Here is a 24,229-nt window from a genome sequence, read left to right as displayed (position 1 = left end):
TCAACAAGCAGTGCTTAAAAATGGATAACCACATGTATAAGAGTAATGCTATATCCTTTTCTCTCACCCTGCACAAAATTCAAATCTAAATAGGTTAAAGATCCAAATCCCTCAACCTTCTAGAGTAAAAGCAGAGGCACAGAGACACAGGAGTGGGCATGGATCTTTTGAATGGGATCACATTTGTTTTCAAAATAAAGGTAGGAACTGACAAGTGGGACCTCATGAAATTAAAAGGATTCATACAGAAAGGGAACCTATAAAACTGAGTGAAGAAATAGCCCATAGAATGGGAGCAAAATCTTTGCCAACCACGTATCTGATAGAAGATTAATGTCTAGAATATATAAAGAGGTAAAACAAAAAAGAAAAACTTGACATCAAGAAAAAAAAAAAAAACCTTACTAAAAGAATAGGCTACAAATATAAACACAGACCTCTCAAAAGCACAAAAGTGTTTAACATCCTCCTCACCAAGGAAATGCAAATTAAAACTATGCTGAAATTTTACCTTAACACAGCCAGAATGGTTATCATAAAAAGCAAGCAAGCAAACAACGGCTTGATGATGTCTAGTTTATTGAGCTCCTTATATTTTTTGTATAGTATCCCTCTGTTGGATGTGGGTTGATGAAGATCTTTTCCCATCGTTCAGGTTGTTGTTCTGTCCTTTTGCCTTCCAATAGCTTTCAGTTTCATGAGGTCCTATTTATTATTTGTTGATCTTAGTGCTTTAGCTATTGGTATTCCATTCAGGAAGATGTCTCCTGTGTTAATGCATTCAAGGCTATTCTTCACTTTCTCTTCTAATAGATTTAGTGTTTCTGGTTTTAGGTTGAGGTCTTTGATCTACTTGGACATGAATTTCATACAGGCTGATAGATATGGATCTATTTGCATCCAGTTAGACCAATACCACTTGTTGAAGATGCTTTCTTTTTTCTACTGTATAATTTTGGCTTCTTTGCCAAAATCATGTGTCCATAGATGTGTGGATTTATTTTTGGGTCTTATATCCAAAATATATAAGGAGCCCGAGAAACCAGACATCAGCAAGCCAAATAATTCAACTAAAAAAATGGGATACAGAGCTAAATAGAGACTTCTGGACAAAGGAATCCCTAATGGCTGAGAAGTACTTAGAGAAATATTCAACATCCTCAGCCATTAAGGAAACGCAAATGAAAATGGCTCTGAGATCCCATCTTACACTCCTCAAAATGGCTTAAAAAACTCAAGCAACAGCACATGCTGGCAAGGGTGTGGGGCAAGGGGAACTCTCCTCCATTACTGGTGTGAGTGCAAACTTTGGAAATCAAGTTGGCAGTTTCTCAGAAAATTGGGAACAGACTGTGAACCTCAAGACCCAGCTATATAGCACTTCTGGGCATATACCGAAAGGATGCTCCAACACACCACAAGGACACTTTCTCAACTATGTTTACAGCAGCTTTATTGATAATAGTCAGAAACTGGAAACAAACCTAGATGACCCTCTAACTAATAAGAATGGATAAAGAAAACGCAGTACATTTACACAACAGAGTATTTACTCAGCTGCTAAAAAAAAAAAAATGACATGAAATTTACAGGCAAATAGATGGAACTAGAAAACATCATTCTGAGTGAGGCAACCCAGATCCAGAAAGACAAAGATGGTAGGTACTCATAAATGTATATTAGCTGTAAAGTAAAAGATACTCATGGTATAGTCCATAGACCCAGAGAAGCTAAGTAACAAGGAGGGTACAGGGAGGCCCTGTGATTCTCGCTGAGAAGGGGAAAGAGAATAGACATTGTGGGTGGATGGGGGGAGAGGGCCGGATGGGGGAGGATGTGGTGATTGGAACGGGAGGGACCACGTGTGGGGAGGATGGAGGGAGACATATCAGGAGAGACAACTGGAATGAGGCAGGGCATCTCAGGCATGAATAGGAACCTAGGGCAATGGAAATTCCCAGGAATCTATGAGGGTCATCCTAGCTAAGACTCCCAGTAATAGGAGATATGGAGGCTGAACTGACCAGCTCCTGCAACTAGGCAAGACTCCAATGGAGGGATTGGGACAACAACCTAGCCATGTTGTAGCCTTCGACCTACACTCTGTCCTGCCTACAAGTTGTGCAGGTACAGGAGCCTAGCACAACTGTCATCAGGATGGCCTTACCCAGCAACTGACGGAAACAGGTGCAGAGGCCCAGAGCTAAACATTAGGAGGAGCTTAGAGAATTTTGTGGAAGAGGGAGAGAAATTATTGCAGGAGCCAGAGGGGCCAAGGACACCAGAAAAAAATCCTCCCATAGAATCAACTAACCTGGGCCCATAAGACCTCACAGAGACTGAACCGCCAATCAGGGAGCACTCATGGGACTGACCTAGGCCCTCTGCACACATGCAGCAGTTGTGCAGCTCGGTCTTCATGTTGGGCTGCCTGCCTTTGGGACACTTTCCCCCTTCCGTGCTGCCTCATCAACCATCCATAGGAGAAGATGCACCTAATGTTACCGCCACTTGCTATGCTGAGGCTGGTTGGTATCTATGGAGGCCTCCCCTTTCCTGAAGACAGAGGGGGGAAGGCGTGGGTGTGGGAGAAGCGATGGGAGAGGGAAAAACTGGGAGGGGAAACTGCAGTCTAGATGTAAATAAATTAATTAATAAAACAATGAGCAAAACACTTGCCGTCCTTACAGTGTTAAAAAAAAAAATAACGAAATATGTCTTAAAATAACAACAACCAAAGGGCAGCAAATATTGGCCAGATTGTGGGGAAGAGGAACCCGTATGTATTGTTGATGGGTCTGTAAACTGGTCTTGTCACTAGGGGAATTCATGTGGAAAATATCTGACATATTACATGGCTATACTACTCCTGGGTATACAAGCGGAAGACTGTACTTTCCTATAGAGATACCCCGACATCCATTGTCCTTGAATCTCTATTCACAACAGCCAGGAAATGGAACTCACCTAGGTGAGCTCACCTGATGCATAGATAATGAAAATGTGGTGCTTACGTACAATAGGTTTTATTGAGTTGTAGGGAAAAGTAGAATTATGAAATTTACATGGTAATAGATGGAACTGAAAAAAGAACTAAACTAAGAGTGAGGTAACCAGGTCCAGCTAGAAAAATTCAGCATGGTCTCCTTCATGTGTGGATCCAGCATATGAGCTCTTAGTGTGTCGCATCTGGAGTCCCAACAGAGACCAGGAAGACAGAAAGGATCACTGGAGTTGGGGGCAGGGACATAATTTAGTTGGAAATGTCTTCCTTACTTTGTAAGTGCACTTTGACGCCGTCATCAGGTGACAGGATGTTTTAAAGGGCTCCGTGGACTCAACCCAGGGCCTTGTGCACACTAAGCACGGTTCCACTACTGCCTCACACCCTCAGGCCCAGAAGTGCTCTTTCTACTGTAGATTCACGGTAAGGGGAATATCACATTACAGACACGCATTTTCCTCTTGATTTCATTCTCTTCATTTCCTTTGGCAGGCCCTATTTTCCAAAACTGATAAGTTGGCATGACTAATTTTTAAAATGTATTTTTTTATGTTTTAAGAAATAGTTTTATATTTCTCTATGCTGAATCTTTTTAAGATCCTCCCTAAACCTTTCTGAAATTACTATTTGTTACTAGTGTCTAGAGTCACCTTACTGTGTCTTGCCTGTTCCTAGCAACTATAACATAACATTAATTTTTAATGCTCCCTTCTTTATAAAGTCATTTGAGTATGCTCAGCATAAAAAACTCCAGTTTTCCTCTATCAGACCCTTAATACCTCTGAAACTTTTACGGATAGAACTTCTATGTTTGGCAACATTCTTTATTAAAATTATGCATTACATAGTACTTTAATGAATGATTTTGACTGAATCTGGGAGCCATTTTTCTGTTCATATTTTGGTAGCTTTCTGTTGCCAAAGGACACTGCGGGTGAATTTCCCATGGACAAGAGAGTTGCAGCTTCAGAATCTCAGTCCTATCACATGTTTAATGACTTCTGTTTGTGTCTGGCTCCTCTTGGCAGCCACAGCAGTGGGGAGCGTACAGGACTAAGGCATATAACCCCCAGGTAAGACATCAAATCTTAACACTTTTTAGCTTTATGATTCTCTGAAAATCACATTGCTGAGCTTCTGTTTCTTCACTTATAAAGTGGAAACAGTAATATCCATTTTATGTCATTTTTGTGGAATCTATAAAATTATATATGAGAAAGGGTTTATACATTCTAGAGCATCATCCAAATGAAATATAAATTTCACTGTCAGATAGATGAGCTATTTGTGGTCTTTTGTGGTCTTTATTCTTGAGCCTAGATACATTATTGTTAAATGGTTTCTTTTGTTAGTACTGTCATTTGCATTGATCATCTACAGCTAGTCTAAATTATGGAGGCATTTATACTTACACACACACACACACACACACACACACACACACACACGAAGAAACTATCTTGTACCAACTATCATGTTCACACTTCCTATAAGATGATGCATGTGAGGCACCTAACCCCTGGGGACGAGCAGAAGCAGCATGAAAACTTACAAAGACATGGCTGGCCTGGAGACACTGTCAATAGGCACATGTCTTGGTATGGCATTATAATGCACAGTAGGCTTTTACTCTATGAGGGGTCACTCGGGCGTGAAGCTGCATCCTGCCCAAATCTCAAGACTCTGCCGCCATTTGTGAGTAATATCTGTCTGTCTGTCCTGTTACTTGTTTAGAGGAACAGAAGAAAGATGTATGGTATTTCGTTTGTGTTTGTTTATTTTTTAAATGTATTTAAATGTGATGAAAGATTGAAAGTCAAAATAATGAAGCCGTGCCCTATTTCTTCCTTTCACTACTTTTAAATAGAAAAAAAACAAAAATAAATAAATCTGAATAGTACGTGAATCCTTAAAATTATTTATGTGTGATAGAAATAGTTCCTTTTAGTGAGAATCCTATTAATACAAAAACCAGAAAGTAGCATTGAATTCGTTTTTGACCAAATGTATTCTTAAAATTATATTGCCTGTGTGCCCAGAGGCCTTTAACAATCATGTTTGTATGATCCTCTTGCCGAATGACGTTGCTCAAGCTAATAGGCTATCAGCCGGTGAGAGCCAAAGCACACCTTACCTCTCTGTTTTTACTGTTTGGAACCTAGCATCTGTACCTACATTTTCAAAGTATTTAAATACCTTTGAATTTTTATTTTTTATGATAACATATGACATTCCCTAGAAAATAAAACATTTGAGGTTAAGTACTTATCTCAGAAATTTTCTGTTACTAGTTTTCCATAAGGTTGAGTATTCATTGAGCTCTGCTGCTTCATTTTTACCAGCTAGTCAGTAAATGCATGTTACATGCCTACTGTGTGCAAGTGCTCACTGGGACAGGGCGCTGCAAGTTACATGCCTACTGTGTGCAAGTACTCACAAGATGGAGCATAGCAGAGCCACAGCAAGGCCTCTGCCTAAAAGGAGTGCACATGTTAGGCAGAAGAGATAAATGATAAGCGTGTGCCAGTGTAAAACCTGTTAGATGAACTCCCAAACAGGTAAATAGTACCACATGTTAGGAAGCGGTTTGACAAACATTCGACAGAGTAACAAAGCCAAGAGTAACTGAGACCAGAAAGCTTAGGGAGTAGAGAGTGATTCTTCTCTAGCTGAGGACATGTTATGTGCCTCTCCATTCTGTTGTCTCCGTGTTGAGGCTGCCCACGTCTACTACTGATGCTGGAAACCAATAATATCACTAACTAGGCTATTTTATCTAGGAGAACTCTCTCTCTCATACACACACACACACACACACACACACACACACACACACACACACACACCTAACTTTCTTGCCCCTTCCCTTGTGAATTACTGACTAGCTTCCAAAGGTGAACTTTCTCCCCCGTTTGCCAATACCATTTGTTCCTTCAGCCACTGGGAGTGAATCAGAGGCTGTAGAGAAGAACATCACAGATGTCCACAACATGTGAAACGGGACAGTTCTAATGTTACAAAGACTAAGGACTGAGGGAAATAGAGGGATAGGCAGAGCATAAATTTCTCTGTTACTGAGTTACTGTAGCTGCAAAACTATGCCTTGGATAATAAATCCATGTAATTTTGGTTTCCTTTTTCCTTCTACAAAGATTCACTTTAAAGAGCTGAGGATAAGATGTTAACAAAAAAGATGATTTTTACTGACTTCAAGGAGTTTACAGTCTTATGGAGGAGCAAGGCATCATGCAAAGAATTTAATAAATAACGGCGTATTTATGAGAAAACGCCATGTGATGACTGTCTTGGTATTTTGTAAACAAGATAACTTTCCAGATGACTTTGTGTGCTTTTGCTCTTTAAGCAAGGCCAATATTACCAGCCATCTTTTCATCTTTTCTTTTCTTTTCTTCTCTCCTCTTCTTCTCTTTTCTTCTCTTCTCTTCTCTTCTCTCTCTCTCTCTCTCTCTCTCTCTTTCTCTCTCTCTCTCTCTCTCTCTCCCTCCCTCCCTCCCTTTCTCAACTGTAAGGAAATTCAGAGATAATGCTGTAATGTGATTGTTTTCTTATAAGTTGATAGCCAATTATTTTTCTTGAAGTAGTTTCTAATTTAATAAAAACAGTTGTTTTTAGCTATGATGTCTTATCTATTATATATTCTTGAAACCTAGCAAAAGGCGAGAGTATACTCAGGTATAACCACCTAACATAATGTCTTCCTTTTAAAGTTGTATTTACAGTTGTATTTTAAAACTTGATTTGTTCTATATACTCACTTTTGTAAACAGCAACATAAAAAACATAAAATTTTTATACAAGTTCCAACTTGGAGATACCTTTAAAGCCTGTGATGGTCTCTAAAAATGAGGATTTCAATTACCTTCAACCCCACAACAGAAGCAAGAACCGATTAACATTTCACAGAAATACCACACAACATGTTATGGTAAAAAAATAAAAACTTGATCATCTTTCATATTCTGCTGTACTTTAATGGTACTTCTATTAGTGCCTAACACTTGGATGAGTTCCAGTGTTTGGCTCCTACAAAGTGGTTTTTTGACAGCAAATGTGTAGGAACCAGGATCTATACTGAAACTTGAATCGGAGCCATTTATACATGATGCTGCTGCCCAAATGTGGAGTGGTTTCCATTGGCAATACCATATCTTCTCACTGAGGCATGAAGCTGAGTTTGAGGGATGTTAGCCACCAAAGAAGCAGACATTATCTCAGCCTTGATCAGATGAAAAAAATTGAAAAAGGCATGCTGGCATTCATTCATTAGAAAATGGAAAAAAAAAAAACCAAACTAAGATGCCAAATAGAGTTAACAGCTCCACAGGGAAGCTGGGACTTGTGTTCTGAAGGCTTCATCATCACTATCCTGTTCATTGATGCCAACAAATGTGTCCTGAGTTCTGGAGTTCTTTCCACGTGCAAAACACAATGACACAGGTTTCTAAGCCATAATAATCCTGGAAGACTCTGATCTGAGCACAGGAGTCTAGCAATTTTCTCCAAATACAAGATCCCACCCCTACCCCTGTTAATCTAACTCTTGTTTCCTTAATACTGAAAATTTCTTATTCTTCTTTCCAAAACCACCTCAAGTTATTTCTCACCTGCCTGTAATCCCACATACATAGCATAGGGTTTTGAAGATAGCAGACTTTCAATAAATGTATATGAACTGGTGGAGTGGACACAAGGGTCTTACATATACCTGGTAGACAGGAAAGAGGTCATTTCCTGCTGTCAGATATCATTTTTAAAATTTTTTTTATTAATTTATTCTTGTTACATCTCAATGGTTATCCCATCCCTTGTGTCCTCCCATTCTTCCCTCCCTCCCATTTTCCCCTTATTCCCCTCCCCTATGACTGTTCCTGAGGGGGACTTCCTCCCCCTGTATATGCTCATAGGGTATCAAGTCTCTTCTTGGTAGCCTGCTGTCCTTCCTCTGAGTGCCACTAGGTCTCCCACCCTATCGCTGTTCAACAACATGGTGTCTAACATATACCAGGTTTTAAAATTGTTTATTAACCAACAATATGCAATCAGTCTTATAGAAAACATTTATTAAGCATTCACTATGCTTTCAGAAAGTTTTTAAAATTTGTTTATTTGTGTACAGATGTGTTGTGATGGCTCCCAAACTGTTTGGGAAGGATCAGGAGGTGTGGCCTTGTTGGAGGAGGTGTGTTCCTGCATGGAGGGTTTTGAGGTTTCAAAAGCCCAGGCCCGGTACAGTCTCTCTGTCTCCCCTTCTAACTTGTGGACCAGGAGTAAACTCTTAGCTACTGCTCCAGTGCCACGCCCGCCTGCTTGCTGCAGTGTTCCCCATCATCATGACCTTAGTCTGACACTCTGAAACTGGACCTGAACCCTAATTCAATGCCTTCTTAATTATGGTATCTTTTTACAGCGATAGAAAAGTAACTAAGACATGTGGATATATGTGTGAGTACAGGCACACACACATGCCATGGCACATATGTGGAGGTCAGAAGACAACTCTTGTGCATTGTCTTGCCAGAGAGGAATCCAAGGCTGAACTCAGGTTGTCAGACATGCACACGGACACCTCTAACCACCGAGACACGTCATAGACACTCCATAGGCTTTATATGGACTTTTCACAGTCATCGTTACGGCCATCTTAAAGAGGCTGTAGTCAGGTTTACAGGAGTTAGGTAACTCAGTTATTCAGACAGTGACTTAGAGAGGCAGGAACTTAACCTAGGCAGCTTGACTGACGCCTATTGCTAGGCAGCTTATGTTAAAGCCTGGATGCATGGCGGACATCACGCGTTCTCTTAACTGTGGAAGATGTGATTTAGTAAGAACGGGTAGTGGGGACATCTTGAAGAAAGTGACCTTTATGGGAGCTTTAGGAGAAAGTAGGAGTAGTTAAGTTTTGAGGAAACAAGACAAAAAGTGAAGAAAGGAACTATGCTCTCACTGCTCACCACTAGTTTGGGCCATGTGAGAGTTCCTTCTGCACGACAGCCGAGCCTGTGAGGTTGGCAGGAACAACACATAAAGGACACAGAACTTGAGTTTCAATTCTTTAAGCAGCAGAGGAAGAACAAGTTATTTTTCATACAGAGAAAGAGATGAAGAGGCACTTTCTAGAGAGATATGTAGTATGTAACAGCAAACATCTTACAAAGAGATCACGGACAGGGAGACCAGACAGGAAATGGTGAAAAAGGTGAAACTAAGATAGTGGCACTGAGAATAAAGAAGAAATTACAAATTGGAGGGAGAGGAAGAAGGCACAGCATAGACGCCACGCTGAAGAGAGAGGCTAGTCAGAATGTCTTGTGTGACAGAGACTGATAATATCACAGGAATAGCAGTAGCTTAATAAAAATTGAACTAATTCTTATAAGAAACAACTTAATCCATGATAGAACACTGATAACAAACCAGGTATTAGGCCACAGGAGAGGGCGGAAGGATGAGTAGGACAAATGTTGTTCCTGTTTTTTAACGGGCTTAAGATAGTATGAGAAAATAAAGTAGCTATAATAATGTGGGTAAATTTGATAACAGCAAAGAGATATATGTTTATGATGGAACCCTAGATTATATGGGCACAGGTGTTGGGCAAATGTAGAGAGTGTCAATCACAGTGCCTTTTCACCACTTGATCCTTCCTGGGAACTTGCACTGCTGCCTGACCCACCTCAGGACACTAAGGATGGATGATTGAATCAGGGACAGGGACTGAACTGACACAGCCAATCCTGGCCTGTCTCATGTGGTCTTATGAAATGAATCCTTTTCTTAAGAGTTTGAGTGGAAAAACCCGAGAAATTGTTGTGGCACTGGGACTGAGTGGTCGTGAGACAGGGGAGAGCTGGGGACACCCAGAGGCTGTGCATCTGCCACAAGCTCCTACAGCAAGGGAGCCAGGAGAGCAGAAGGTGCCAGCCAGTAGTGAGCAAAGAGACCTTTCCAGAAAGATGCCACGTGTTCAGTGAGCAAGAGTAGCTTTTTTTTTTTTTTTTTTTTTTTTTTTTTTTTTTTGCTTCTGTAAAGCAAATGACACTGTCAACAGAACAAAATGACAGCCTACAGACCAGGAAAAGATCTTCACTAACCCTACATCCAACAGAGGGCTAATATCAAAAATATATAAAGAATTCAAGAAATTAAACACCACCAAACCAAATAACCCAATTTAAAAAGATGGGGTACAGAACTAAACAGAATTTTTAACACAGAAATATTGAATGGCTGAGAAACACTTAAAGAAATGCTCAATATCCCTAGTCATCAGAGAAATGCAAATCAAAACGACTCTGAGATTCCATCTTACACTCATAAGAATGGCTAAGATAAAAAACCCAAGGGTCAGCACATGCTGGCGAGGATGTGAAGAAAGGGGAACACTCCTCCATTGCTGGCAGGAGTGCAAACTTGTACAACCATTTTAGAAATCAATCTGGTGCTTTTTCAGAAAATTGGGAATAGTGTTACCTCAAGACTCAACTATACCACTCGTGGGCATATATCCACAAGATGCTCCACCATATAACAAGGACATTTACTCAACTATGTTCATAGCAGCTTTATTCACAAGAGCCAGAATCTGGAAACAACCTAGATGTCCCTCAGCCAAAGAATGGATAAAGAAGCTGTGTACATTTATATAATGGAAAACTACTCAGCTGTTAAAAACAAGAAAATCTTGAACTAGAGACAATCATACCGAGTGAGATAATCTAGAACAGAAAGACACACATGTTATATACTCACTCATAAGTGGATATTAGTCACATAATACAGGATAACCACATTACAATACAGATACTGATGCACCAACCAAGGTCCATGTACGATGTGGACCTAGACCCTCTGCTCAGATATAGTAGATAGGCAGCACAGTCTTTTTGTTGGTCCCACAATATGGGGAGTAGGAACTACCTCTGACATGGACTCTGGCCCCCCAATGTTGATCACTTCCCCCTGGTGGGGTGGCCTTGCCAGGCCACAGAAGAAGGGATACAGGTAGTACAGATGAGACTTGATAGGTTGGGGTTAGATGTTAGGGGACGAGGGCTCCCCTTTCTTATGACTAGGGGAGGGAGGGAGAGGGAACAAGGGAGGGAGGGTGGGATTCAGAGGCAAAAAGAGAGGGGGCTACAATCGGGATGTAAAGTGAACAAATTAAAAATAAAAAAAATTAAAAAAAGAAAGAGAAATGAGAAGAAGAGAATAGCTTTCCCCCTTCTTTGTAGAGCAATATTAATTTTCTATGACTTTCCAATCATGAAATGATGACCACACTCATGATAACTTAGGCTCATTTCACATTAGAGCAACATTAGAAAGACTAAATGGCTCCAATTACAATTTCAATGTAGAATCCAGTTTTTCGCTTTTCTTTTTTATAAGAATTTCTTTAGTTGATAAATTACACATTCACTGTGAGAACTAAGAGCCGAGCTAGCTGTGCAAGTTTCTATTCTTTTTAGGGAAAAAGGCTCAATTAAAACAGGTCATCCCATATTGGATAAAAGTAAACTAAAGAGTAGAGACTGTATTGAGTTCAGCTACCAGGGTAAATAAATTACTACATACAGAAACAAATCTGTTCACTACTTTTAAATGTCTTTAATTGTCATAATTATAGCAAGCTTATCTCAACACAGATGTATGGGATACATTCTTAGGAAAATTGCCACAACTGTTGATACTTACACTCAAATGTTGTATTTGTATGTTATATACCAGACACATACAGACAAAATATATTTAAATACACCTACACATGCAACTAAATATCTTTAGTAAGATACCAATTACACCAACAAACAGGGTAAGCCAATACACAGAACTGACAATTAAACCAATAAATGGAATGGTGTAACCTCTTCACCCTTCTTTGCGTGTATGAACAGCACCGAGATAATGATCCCCGTGGTCACAATGGCTGCTTCTTCCTTCCAGCTCTTTAGTGCTGATCACTACATAGATGGTAGCAAGTTTGCGCTTGATGACTTCACTGCCCCCCCCATTGTGTCTGTGTCTTCGTCCATGTGTGTCGATGACAGTGGTGGTTAGAAGTCAACCTCAGGTGCTCCACAGGAATAGTCTACTTTAGTTTTTGAGACAGGGTCTCTTACTGGGACCTGAGGCTTGATGAAGAGCCTGGGCCATCTGGTCAGTGAACAGGCTTCTATTTATCTTTACCTCCCAAGTGCTGGGATTACAAAGAAATGCCACCATGACCTCCCCAAGCCGAGATTACATGCACACTCTACCATGCTTAGCTTTTTGTATGGATACTGAGGATTAAACTAAGGTCCCTAAATTGAGTACCAAACTCTTAAGTGACTGAGCTGTGCAGCCTGGTAAGTTTCATCTCTTATGTTTTGCCACACTATTTTGTGCCATTCTTACAAGAGTCCTTGAGAAGGTAAGTTACAAAGAACGTATTAATTTTTCATAGGTCTGTAAGGTGGGAAGCCTAATATCTAGGTGTCATTTGGTTCAGTTTTCTGGTGACAGTTGTAGATTTACAAAAATGATGGATGACGTGAAGGGAGAATGATGCACTGCCCACCGGTACCTCTCATAAAGCATCTAATACTTATGGGGCATTGTTCTCACCTGCCTAATGCTGACTTTTTGATACAGCCCCGGCAACACCTGACTTTGGAGGGTAAGCCTTTAAGCCACGCTACATATTTCTGCTATCCAATTGCTTGTATTTCCCCTAATTGGGCTCTCTCTAGTCCCTCTCCTCCTAGAGACAAAATATATAAAAATAGCAATCAGTCCAGTAATAAAATAATTCAGTTATCTATCTGTGTTAACCTGTTACACAGTTGGACAAGTATTTAAGTGGCTACTTGGGATGATGAGGCACAGTGCTTCCTTCTATGAGTAAGATTAGCTGTCTGCCCCACCCTCATATAAATAAAGTCACGTGGCCCACACTGGCCTGAAGTCAGTGTGTAGTAAGACTGGCCGTGAACTCTGGATCTCTGACCCACAGCTGCAGTCTGAGCTCACAGGCCTTCAGCACCATCCTGGCTTCTTGGGTCTGGTTTTCTTTCTCTGAAAAAAGGCAGAAGCCGATGTCAGGCTTTTCCTTTCCATTCGGGTTATGCTCAGCAAATGATCCTACCTTAGAGGTGTTGACAACGAAAACCTGGGAAGAAAGGGAAAAGAAGCTCCCTCGGTTGGTTAGGAGGGAGGGTGAGTAGGCTGACAGCAGGCGCACTCCATGTAGAGCAAGAGGAGGCCATGGGGTGGACTGCACAGGGAGGCTTCTCAAATGTGCTTACACTAATTGAGTGGCGCTGTTCCCCTTCCACTTTGCAGCTGGGCACCAGGAGTGGGAAGGGAGAGAAACAAGGCAGGGAACACTGTTTCACACGCCAAAGGTAATTTTCATATTAATTACAAGTATTTGCTAAGTTTTCAGTGAAACACCAAAAGTTGCAATGAGAAATTAATTTGGCTCAAGTGAAGATATTTGTTTTTAGATATTTTTACTCTAACACTTAAAAGAGTTTGTTTTTGTTTCTGGGGGTATACGTGAAGAAAAACTAAGTGCATTTGTTTAAAACTTATTTGCCAGACTGTGGTGGTACATGCTTTTAATACCAGCACTTGGAAGACAGAGACAGGAGGACTTCTGAGTTCATGGCTAGCCTGGTCTACACAGCAATTACCAAGACAGCCAGAGAAACTCTGTCTTGGAAAAACAAAAACTGAACAAAAACGATGACAACGATGATGAGGACAACAACAACAACAACAACAACAACAACAACAACACTCATTTTAGAGGGCAATAAATAAATCTAAAAATAAAAAGTATTTAAATTTGCAATTATATAATGAAAGCTTATCAAAGTAGTGTAGTATCAAAGATGTTCTGATAAACATTAACAATGATTATAAAATACACTCTTCTGTTTTCTGTTAAAATTTAAAAATAGCATGGGTCAAACTATGAGAACAAAGAATTATATAAATAAAGTTCTATGAGTAGACATATAAGCTTACCCTTAGTAAAGGAATTATAGAACCTTAACAAAGGAGCCAGAAAGAATCATTTAAAACATATTAATGTTTTAGAACCACGTGTGCATACATAGGAAACCAATTAGATTTAGCTACAATAACTAGAGCTAATGTATTAGAACAATTTATTTTCTCTTTCAGTAGTGAAGGCAAAAATGAGTCCACAGGAAGTGATTTTCAAAGAAAACAAGTTGAGTGACAACTTGTGGCATATATGATATCTAATTTCACGCAGTTCTCAGCTGTTGCTTCTCATACCCCAAATAGCGTTTATACCTATCCTGATTAATAAATACATTACTAAGATAGGAACACGGCTTCACACCACACGTAGCAACAATCAAGTCAGAAGGAATAGAGAACAATGTACAAGGAAGGAAAGACAGACTGGGCACAGAGCACTCATGGCAGCACCCAGAAAACCAAGTCTGAACTCTGGGATGCAGGCTGGCACACGGAGCAGGGACACAGCGCCGGATTACTACAGAAACAGTTTCCATGTTAGAGTTTACCTTCCACAGAAGACTGCAAGTTAATAACGATAAGCCTCCATGTCTGATAATCTGTGATGACAATCCTGCCGCGGTCACACTGGCCACAGGAGAAACTGCGCGCACTGTGAGGCCTTTATCTGCCCGTGTGCTCTCCACAGGCCATGCAATAAAGGCCAAGTGATAATTTACACATGAATCAGCTTTCTCTACCGCACAGGCTCCTGAGACATTCCTTTTCCCTGTGCCTGAGTGAGAGGCAGCCAGGCCCAAGCTTGTCTCACTAGAAATCATACACGGGGAAATAGTGATTTGCCTGGAAACGGCAGGTCAGCAAAGGGAAGCTGTGGCGAATGCCTGATAAAAATGGCAGCCACAAAGGACTAGATGAATATTTAGTGTGAAAACAGGCCTGACAGCAACAATGAGTCTTTATCCTAGTCAAAACAGGTAGTGTCATACAAACTGAGACGGAGATACAATCCTGATAGGAGATGACACAAGATACCTAGGTGGGACCTTCAAAGGCTTCCCGCACGGGCAGGCACACGGATGCGCTCATGCAGCGCGTACTCAGAATACACCGCTATTTCACACGAACGGTGTATGGAAGACATTGCCCGCTTTGATGATGAAAATCAGTCAGGGCGATTTAAAAATAAATAGCCTCGTTCATAAGAAACCGGGCACACCTTTCACGCTGGGAAAAATAAGTCAGCCACCTTTTCTCAAACTCTGAGCTCCTTGGTATTTAGTTCAACATTTACACATTTATCAAAAATATAAGAACAGGTATTGCCACAACCATTTTTTACAGAAACAGAAAGCAAACACCACTTGTATCGGCTCATTTACAAAGAAAATGAGATCTATTACTAAATTAAAGTTAACACAGCACTGTACTGCATCCTTCCAGCCAGTGACAGGTAACCAAGGCCGTAAATTTAACATCTGTCCTCTCACTGCTGCTGCACAGCCACACCTAGGCCACATCTCTCCACCTCACGCTGTGTCTGTCTTCCTACTGTCCCTGACCACCTTCAGAGTCCGCACAAGTCACCACTCCTCAGGCGTTTCTGCCCTAAAACCTGGTGTAGTTCTTTTTTTTTTTTTTTGGTGTAGTGATTAGCTGTATAAGACTGTCGGTAAGCGCCACTAGCGATGTGTGTGGAAGCCCAACACTCGACAACAGACCACAAGCTTAAAAATACATTTTATTCATGAGTTGTAAATATAAGAAATGTATAATTTTGTGGTTCATAAAAGGAAATTGTGAATTTTTATTCACTTGGAGTCCGGAACAGAATCTGTAAATTCCAGATCACAATTCAGACTGACGAAATGCCAAAACAACTAAGAGTCCCAGGATTTAAGTCTTAGCGTTTCCTGGTGATGAGCTGTATCAGAACTCTGGCAGTAAACGGCTTTTTAGATGCTTAATTATTTCTGTGTATTTTTCCTACTATGAGTTTTCTCTTTAATCCTTTCAAATGCTTCTTTCATTTCTTTTTCCCTTTTTAATGTAACCTCCTTAAGCTGAAACCTCTTCTGGCCCAGGGATCTTCTCTATCACCTTATTTATGTATCCATTGTTTTTGTTTAGTAGTTTTAGAAGTCAAAATGTACATTCTTAACCCCAGGAGCCCTACCACCCATTCTGCCCACCCACAACCCATAGCATTATCCAACAGATTATTTTTGCTAGATGGCCTCAATGCTGTCCTTTTATATAATGTATTTTTACAGGGTAAGCCATCATTTAGCTCAGAATATTTATTACATTTTTGAGCAATATAAGTAAATTCATATCCTAGTTTTTGTGCCTTTCATGGTGACTCTTATTACTGTTGGAAAAGACAGCCTGTCACTTAGGGACCTCAAAGGGGGTACAGTCTGAACGGCAGCAGAGGAGTAAGAACATATGATGTCATTAGTTTTTAACAGCTGTGGCAAACAGTATCACTCTCTAAATTTCCTCTTGTGTTTAAGTTTCTTTTTCCATTGTTAAGGAAACACCAATTTAAGAACTAATAGAAACCCACCATGGTGTGGCCAGTGAAAAGTGCAGAGGGCAATAGCTCTGATCTGGCCCTCAGGGTGTGTCCCACAACTATTACCAAATTAAAACACAATGTCTTGATTTAACACTATTTCACTTGTAAGGATTATGATTGATATTACAAAATGTGGTTATATAATATATTTTAGTTATGTTATATAAATATATAATAAAATATTTATATAAACATAATAAGAATCATTAAAATACCTCCCGTATGTGTAAGGACATCAAGATAAGTAGAATAGGGCTTAAGATGACAGAGGCTTTTGAAAAGCAACATGGAGACAAAGAAATCAGGGGCTCCCCAAAAGACCAAACAAGTAGAAACAGAAGAAAATGCAAATGTGTCCATTTAGGCCAATGAATTTAAGAGTGTTGTTTTTAGTAATGGTGAGGGGCAGCAGCAAGAGCACACACAATTAGAGCTGTGCCCAGTGCGTCTCTCTGTGTTTGAAATTCTCTTACAGCACACTTCAATAAATGCAGCTTTTCAGCAACGGCTCCTCTCACGTGTTCAGTTCTCTCCTCATCACCATCAGTCCATGAGAGGCGAGGGAAGGGATAGCGCTGTCTGAGTCACTCTGCGATACAGACACTGCGCGCGCTCCGACAGGTCCGTTGACTGTCAAAAGGGGAGGCCGACTGGCTACTATTGTACGCTGACAGTCACACACAAGTCTGAGATCTCTAAATGTTTTCATAATAATTTTGGAACCTTTTGAAGTACTTTTTGAGTATCCAAACTAAGTTGAAGGGGCTGTACATTAAACGCCATTCCAACATATATGTTTGAAGTAAAATGTTTTTTCTTAGTACTATTTCCTACCGCATATAAAATGAAAATGAAAACAAGGATGCTAAAGCAGGCAGCTTTGTTCCTTTGACTTGTGAAGAAATGAATAAAATACAACACAACACACAAGCATACACATGCACTCACAAACATACACTTACACACATGCACAAACATATACTCTTTCTCACACATGCTCATCTATGATAAAGGGGACAAAATAATGAAGGGTATTGTTTTCGGGCACTTGCAACCTAACGTTAAAGCATGGCCCACTGCAGTGGAAGTGGGAGGTGCAGGTAACATGTGGGAACAGATCTTCATGGCCCAGAGATAAGGTATCATGGGTACTTTCTTTTAAAAACACATTTGAATTGGGTGGCCTAGAGAAAACCCTATTTCCAAAGAGATACTTAATCATTTAAAAAAGTGTCATAAACAGAGTTCCTCAATTTGTAAGTTACAAATTAGTTTTGTTTTTTAAACTTATTAGAATGACTTATGAGTGTTTTGCCTGAGTAGACGTATGTGCACCACATGCAAGCCTGCAGAGTGAGGAAAGTGCCGCATCCCTTGGGAAGGAATTACAGATGGCTGTGAGTCACCACGTGGGTGCTTAGACCCTAACCTATGTCCTCTGGAAGAACAACAAGTGCTCGTAATAGTGGAGCCATCTCTCTCTAGATCAAGTTACAATTTTTTTTTAATTTTAAAATTTAATTCATTATAATTTATTCAAATTGTATCCCAATTGTTATCCCCTAGCACGTATCTTCCCTTTCCCACCGTCTTCTTTCCCTCTTCTGCCCTATTCCCCTCTCCTAGCCCCCAGACAGAAGGAGACCTCCTCCCTGACCATATGACCACACCTATCAGGGCTCATCCAGATAGCCTGCTTCCTCTTCCTCTGTGTGCCTGCCTGGGCCTCCTCACCAAGGGGGTGGGCACCAGAGTTCATGCCAGAGGCAGTTTCCCCTCCAACAACCATGGAGAATAAGCTGTCCGTTGGCTAGATCTGAACAGGAGGTCTAGGTTCACTGCATGCATTGTCTCTGGTTGGTGCAACAGCTTGTGCGGCCCCCCCTGAGTCCAGATCCCCTGCCTTGATGGGCTCCTTGTGGAGCTCCTGAACCTTCTGGGTCCTTCCGTTCCCTTATTCTTCCATACGTCTCGCTTGGCTCCACCGGGAGAGCAGCAGGGAGTTCCATCATCTTTCCAGGTACCCACTGGGTAGAGTCTCTCAGGGGACATCTATGTTGTGTTAATATCCACTTATACGTGAGTACATACCATGTGTGTCTTTCTGGTTCTGGGTTACCTCATTCAGGATGATCTTTTCTAGTTCCACCCATTTGCCTGCAAATTTCAGGATTTCCTTGTTTTTAATAGCTGAGTAGTATTCCATTGTGTAAAATGTACCACAGCTTTTTTTTTTTATCCAATCTTCAGTTGAGGAACATCTAGGTTGTTTTCAGATCTGGCTCTTATGAGTAAAGCTGCTATGAACATAGCAAGTGTCCTTGTTGTGTGCTGGAGCATCTTTTAAGTATATGCCCAGGAGTATATAGCTAGGTCTTGAGGTTGAGCTATTCTCAATTTTCTGAGAAAGCACCAGACTGATTTCCAAAGTGGTTGTACAAGTTTGCACTCCCACCAGCAATGGAGGAGTGTTCCCCTTTCTCCACATCCTCACCAGCATGTGCTGTCCCTTGAGTTTTTGATCTTAGTCATTCTTATGAGTGTAAGATGGAATCTCAGACCTGTTTTGATTTGCATTTCCATGAAAACTAAGGACATTGAGCATTTGTTTAAGTGTTTCTCAGCCATTTGATGTTCCTCTGTTGAGAATTCTGTTTAGCTCTGTACTTCATTTTCTAATTGGATGATTTGATTTGGTGGTTGTGTTTAATTTCTTGAGTTCTTTATATATTTTGGATATTAGCCCTCTGTCAGATGTAGGGTTGGTAAAGATCTTTTCCCAATCTGTAGGCTGTTGCTTTGTTCTTTTGACAGTGTCCTTTGCCTTACAGAAGATTTTCAGTTTTATGAGGTCCCAGTTATTAATTGTTGATCTTAGTGCCTGAGCTATTGGCTCTCTGTTCAGGAAGTTGTCTCCTGTGCCGATGAGCTCAAGGCTCTTGTCCACCTTTTCTTCTAACAGGTTTAGTGTGTCTAGTTAATGTCCAGGTCTTTGATAACAGGACATAGGTAACTTCACTTTAAGTTAAAAATCTTAACAATGTGTTTATTAAAATGTAAGAGGCAATCAGAAGGAACCTTTCTTTGCCATATGGTAGTAGTCATGCATGTCATTAGAGCTGGTCATTCCAGTCATAAACTTTTGTGGTATGTGACAGCTCTCATATGCAAATGAGAATCCCGCACACATAGCACTTTATTTCCACCCAACCTTCTTCCTCATAGCTTCTCCCCTGTGTGCTTCCCCTCAAATTTACAATTTTATTGTTACACACACACACACACACACACACAGTGTTGCTACTAAATACATGTGCTTAGGACTTAGTTTTTTCTTTTCTTTTCTTTCCTTTTTTTTTTTTTTTTTTTCATTTTGGGTTTTTGAGGCAGGGTTTCTCTGTGTGGTGTGGCTGTTCTGGAACTCAATTTGTAGACCAGGCTGCTCTCACAGTGATCCACCTGCCTCAGCCTCTGGGATTAAAGGCTTATGCCAGTGAGCCTGGGTAGGACTGATTTTCTTAAAGTTTTAAGAAGCATCTCTAAGTAGTTTTCCTTCCCCGCCCCCCACAGTGTTCCTCTTGGACATCCTCATCTCAGTAAATGACCTCATCCTGATGCTGAATCCAAACATTTGGGACTCCTCCCTCAATCTTCCCGTTCGTTTGCAGTCCCATGTCTAAGTGCTTACTTTGGGCACCTCTTTAATCTTCATCCTAGCACCACCTCCTGCCTAATCTTCTTAGCTCTGGAAGGTGGCCAGCTGCTTACACTCTTGCTCTGTAGCCACACTCGTTTCAAGACAGTTTCATGGTGTAAAACTCACAAAATACAACTGTGGTCTGAGGTCTCTGTGTGGCCTGACTGCATCTCCTCCTTGCTCCGCATGCAGCCGGTGCCACTGCCTTCTTGTGTTCCTTGTAGTAAGTAGCTCTTCCTCCATCTACTAAAGTGACTCTGTGGTTCTTTGAGGCTGAGATAAACCCAGAAGGGATTTCTGAGAGTAAATGAAACATACTCAGAAGAACTCAGAATACACAGTATGTGTGTCCTTTCTGCTTAGAAGTGTCCTGTTTTTTGGTTTTTGTTTTTTCTTTCCCTCCCCCCTCCCCCTTCCAAGATAGGGATGGTCTCACTACATAGCTCTGACTGTCCTGGAACTCACTATGTAGACCGGTGGCCTTGAAGTCAGAAAGATCTACCTGTCTCTGTCTCCCAAGCACTGGGATTAAAGATATGCAGGCCTACACCTGCTGTCTTCTGTTCTTAAGATCAGAAAAACAAGCCCCTCCCTCCAGAAGACTATTTAAATGGAGAGTCACATAGGAAACATTTAAGCTACAAAGTCACTCTTTGCATGTTTTATTCAGTTATGTCTAATGAGCAATAGTAGACTACAAAGATAACATTTCTTGTCCATTTTTGAATATGCAAAATTGTGAGTCGATGAAGAGAAAGGCTTTCTCAAGTAAGTCTTCTATTTGGGTAAAATGCATTGAAGACTGGAATACTGCATAAATGCTGAAGGGTTCAAAATTACTTTCATTTATATTTGTACTATTTGAAAATTTTCTCTAATTTGTTTTCTTACTTGAATTTCTGTGAAAGTGCTTTATAAGAAGAAAGCAATTTCCTTACGATAGATTAGTTGGCTCCTCCTAGGAGTATCCAGAATGCCACTGTCTCAGGACTGTCATTGCAATACACAGAACGCTATCGCTGATTATACACTAGAAAAAAATAAGCTTGCTCTCCTAATCAGTATGGAACAGCAATATAAACCTCTAAAGCAGTATTCTGCATAATTTTTTTTCCTGACAGGGCACTACTAATTTCAAATTCTTCCAGAATCTTAAAGAAACCAAGTTAGTATAAAGACAAATCAGACTGTCACTACTGCTACATTCATTGTTACTAAATAATGATTGTCAATAGGATTTGGTATTGGTTTTACAATCGACTAAAAGGTATACAATATAAGGAAACAAAATAGAAACTCCAGCATCAAATGTTTATTTATTTATTTTTCTGTTCAACACAGGGTTTCTCTGTGTAGCCTTGGCTGTCCTGGAGTTGCTTTGTAGACCAGGCTGGCCTCAAATTCACACTGATCCACCTGCCTCTGATTCAGTGAGTACTAGGATTAAAGGCCTGCGCCACCACACCCAGCTCATGTGCTTAGTTTTTGAGATGAGTTATCACTATGTAACTTTTGGCTGGCCTAGAACTCCCAGAGATCCACTCACTTGAGTCTGCCTCCTGAATGCTGGGACTGAGTGAGCCACCCATCCAGCTCAGCATCATAGTTTTGATATGTGAAGTAAAGAGTGAAGACAAAAACCTGAAAGTCAATCTTAAGCTGATCACTGAAGCACTCCACATATGTCCCAAAATACCCTGGAAAGGAACAGAAGTAGACGCTAACACGAAGAAATGATGCAGAAAGAGCGAGCTTCTCTATCTGAATGGAAAAGACTGGGGAGGGCGCTGAGGCTGAGTCTTGCTCGCCACAGACTCCCTTCCACAGAGAGGTCTCAGCCATGCTAAGGAGAACATTTTCCTGTATTAGCATCAGTTTTCAGTTTCTTACATATACAACCATACCAAACCAAACCATTTTGTTCATCAGTACTAACATACACAAAATACAGGTTGTCGCTAGCCGGTGAAGTGAAATATAATACATTTCTACTATAACATTATACATGCTTTCAAACAAAATAAAATACCTCCTATTTTCTTATAGCTTAGTTGTGTTTTCCTGGTTTACAACTGGGAAAATACATGTCTGCACTAGAACGTGCATTTTAAGTGTGAGGCAACGCTAAATGAAGTAATTTAAAGTGAGATGTTTTAGCAGCGCTGCTCACTGACACCGACGGCTTTGTTTTGGGAGACAGAATATAAAACTATTTCCTCAAGATAGTTTGTGTTCAGCATAAAATATTCAAAATGTCTCATTTCCAAGAGATCTGGTGGGAGTTCATGACAGATGTGTTATTTCTTTTTCTTTTTTTAAACAGTATTATTGTGTCTCATTAGCACTGATGATTTACCCATGGCAGAGTGAACTTCTTGAGAGAAAAGAAAAGTAGACTAGCTTTCCTGCAGAAAAGAAGCAGCTGGGATAAGACAGAAACGCTAAGACTCTCAAAACCTCACATAGTCTATCCTGGGTGCTTATGCAGGCAGCACATGTGACCAGTGCAGGCAGCACACGTGACCAATGTGGTCCCCTTCAGAAGAGCCCAGACAGCCGCAACCTAGAACACTCTCCAGGCACTAGTTTAGCTTTGCCACTCTTTCCTATTATAGACTCTGTCTAGTAAAAGAAGACAAATTACTGGAAGTGGGGGTAAATGTGATTAAGTGAGTCTTCTGAAGATAAGAGGGCACATGGACAGGGCTCATTAACACAAATGACCCCTCTTTGCCCAAGACCGTAGTTTTATTTAGTGGATCTGAAAATAGTGCAAAGCAAGAATGATTTCTGTCACACATTCCCAAAGAGACATGTATTCCTTTTATTGTAAAAAAAAAAAAACAAACAACTTTTCATGTCTTTGCAGTTTCTTAATAACCAACTGAAGATGCCAAAATGCTCTCAGAATACACCAAGAACAATATTGGAGAAATTATTTATCTTAAGGAGTCTAACTGGAAACAAGAGACACCATTACAATCAGAGTAGTCACAGGCCCAGAATTTCAATGGATACCGAGATCACCTGACTCAAATGAAGTTTAAACTTATAAAGTTTCAATTAAAACATCCACACTCTTTCTTTCACCTGATTATAGCCCATATGGCAAGGTCAACCCTCGAAGCAAACAAACAGTTCGGTTGCCTTATCTTCCTCAACAAGGGGAGACATTTGGCACAGCCTAAAGCTGGGGCATGAACCCTGGCTAAGCTTAAGACATTTATCTGACAGCATCAGCTGACACTCCACAAACACATTTGCTCCCCATGACCTCCAAGCATTTGTGATTAATCAAAAATGTATCTTGGATCTGGAGAACAAGCTACAACCAGGCACACACACAAAGAGGAATATGCTCTCGATCTTGCTTATCGACTCAAGCGGTATATTGAATTTAGAAATAGCAAATAGAATAAAATGATCAATATGTTCTCACTTGTCCATGGAAGAGCAAACTTTATCCCTCAAGCAAAAGACATTGATCATGTAAATGCTTCAGAACTGCTTTAAAACTAAAGAATGCAGAATGCACATGGCGAAAGAGGTGGGGAAAGAGAAGAGGTGGACCCAAGAGCAGCTTTTGCTTTAACTTACAGAAATGTATAACTTAGAGACACGCAGGTTATGTTTGTAATGTGTTGTCCTTAAAAAAAAAAAAAAAACAACTGCCTGTTCAACTTAAACCCTCTTTTAGCTTTGTGCTGCCAAATGTTCTTAATAAAACATTATAAAGGAAACTTTAAAACTTAATGAAGGAACATTATTTGTGCAGAGAGAACTCCCTGCCTTAGTTTAAATGAGTGCTGTTATAACGCATCCCTTATGCACTGTTTACAATTTATAATTCATAATTTATGTCTCTTGGTTCAAACTTACTATTTTCTACAGTCATCTGCTAAGTAATATGATTAGCATGTGAATATTACAA

The 24,229-nt window shown here is 40.4% G+C and overlaps 1 protein-coding gene across 9 annotated transcripts in view; it reads right to left on the bottom strand.

Annotated features, from left to right (window-relative positions):
• The window catches only part of ARB2A (ARB2 cotranscriptional regulator A), a 363,769-nt gene that overhangs the window by 27,847 nt on the left and 311,693 nt on the right, over positions 1-24,229 (bottom strand). Inside the window, exon 11 of one of the 9 annotated variants that reach the window (XM_084802555.1) lies at positions 12,957-13,081. The exons of the other annotated variants lie outside the window; for them this stretch is intronic. Within the exon in view, the coding sequence (XP_084658681.1) occupies positions 12,972-13,081 (110 nt within the window). The 3' untranslated portion in view covers positions 12,957-12,971. Of the gene's footprint in view, positions 1-12,956; positions 13,082-24,229 lie in introns of those variants that run through there. 9 annotated transcript variants of the gene reach the window in all.

The sequence above is a fragment of the Acomys minous genome (assembly GCF_964271855.1).
Source record: "Acomys minous genome assembly, chromosome: 11".
Classification (NCBI taxonomy): domain Eukaryota; kingdom Metazoa; phylum Chordata; class Mammalia; order Rodentia; family Muridae; genus Acomys; species Acomys minous.
This window is presented reverse-complemented; position numbering and strand designations above follow the sequence as displayed.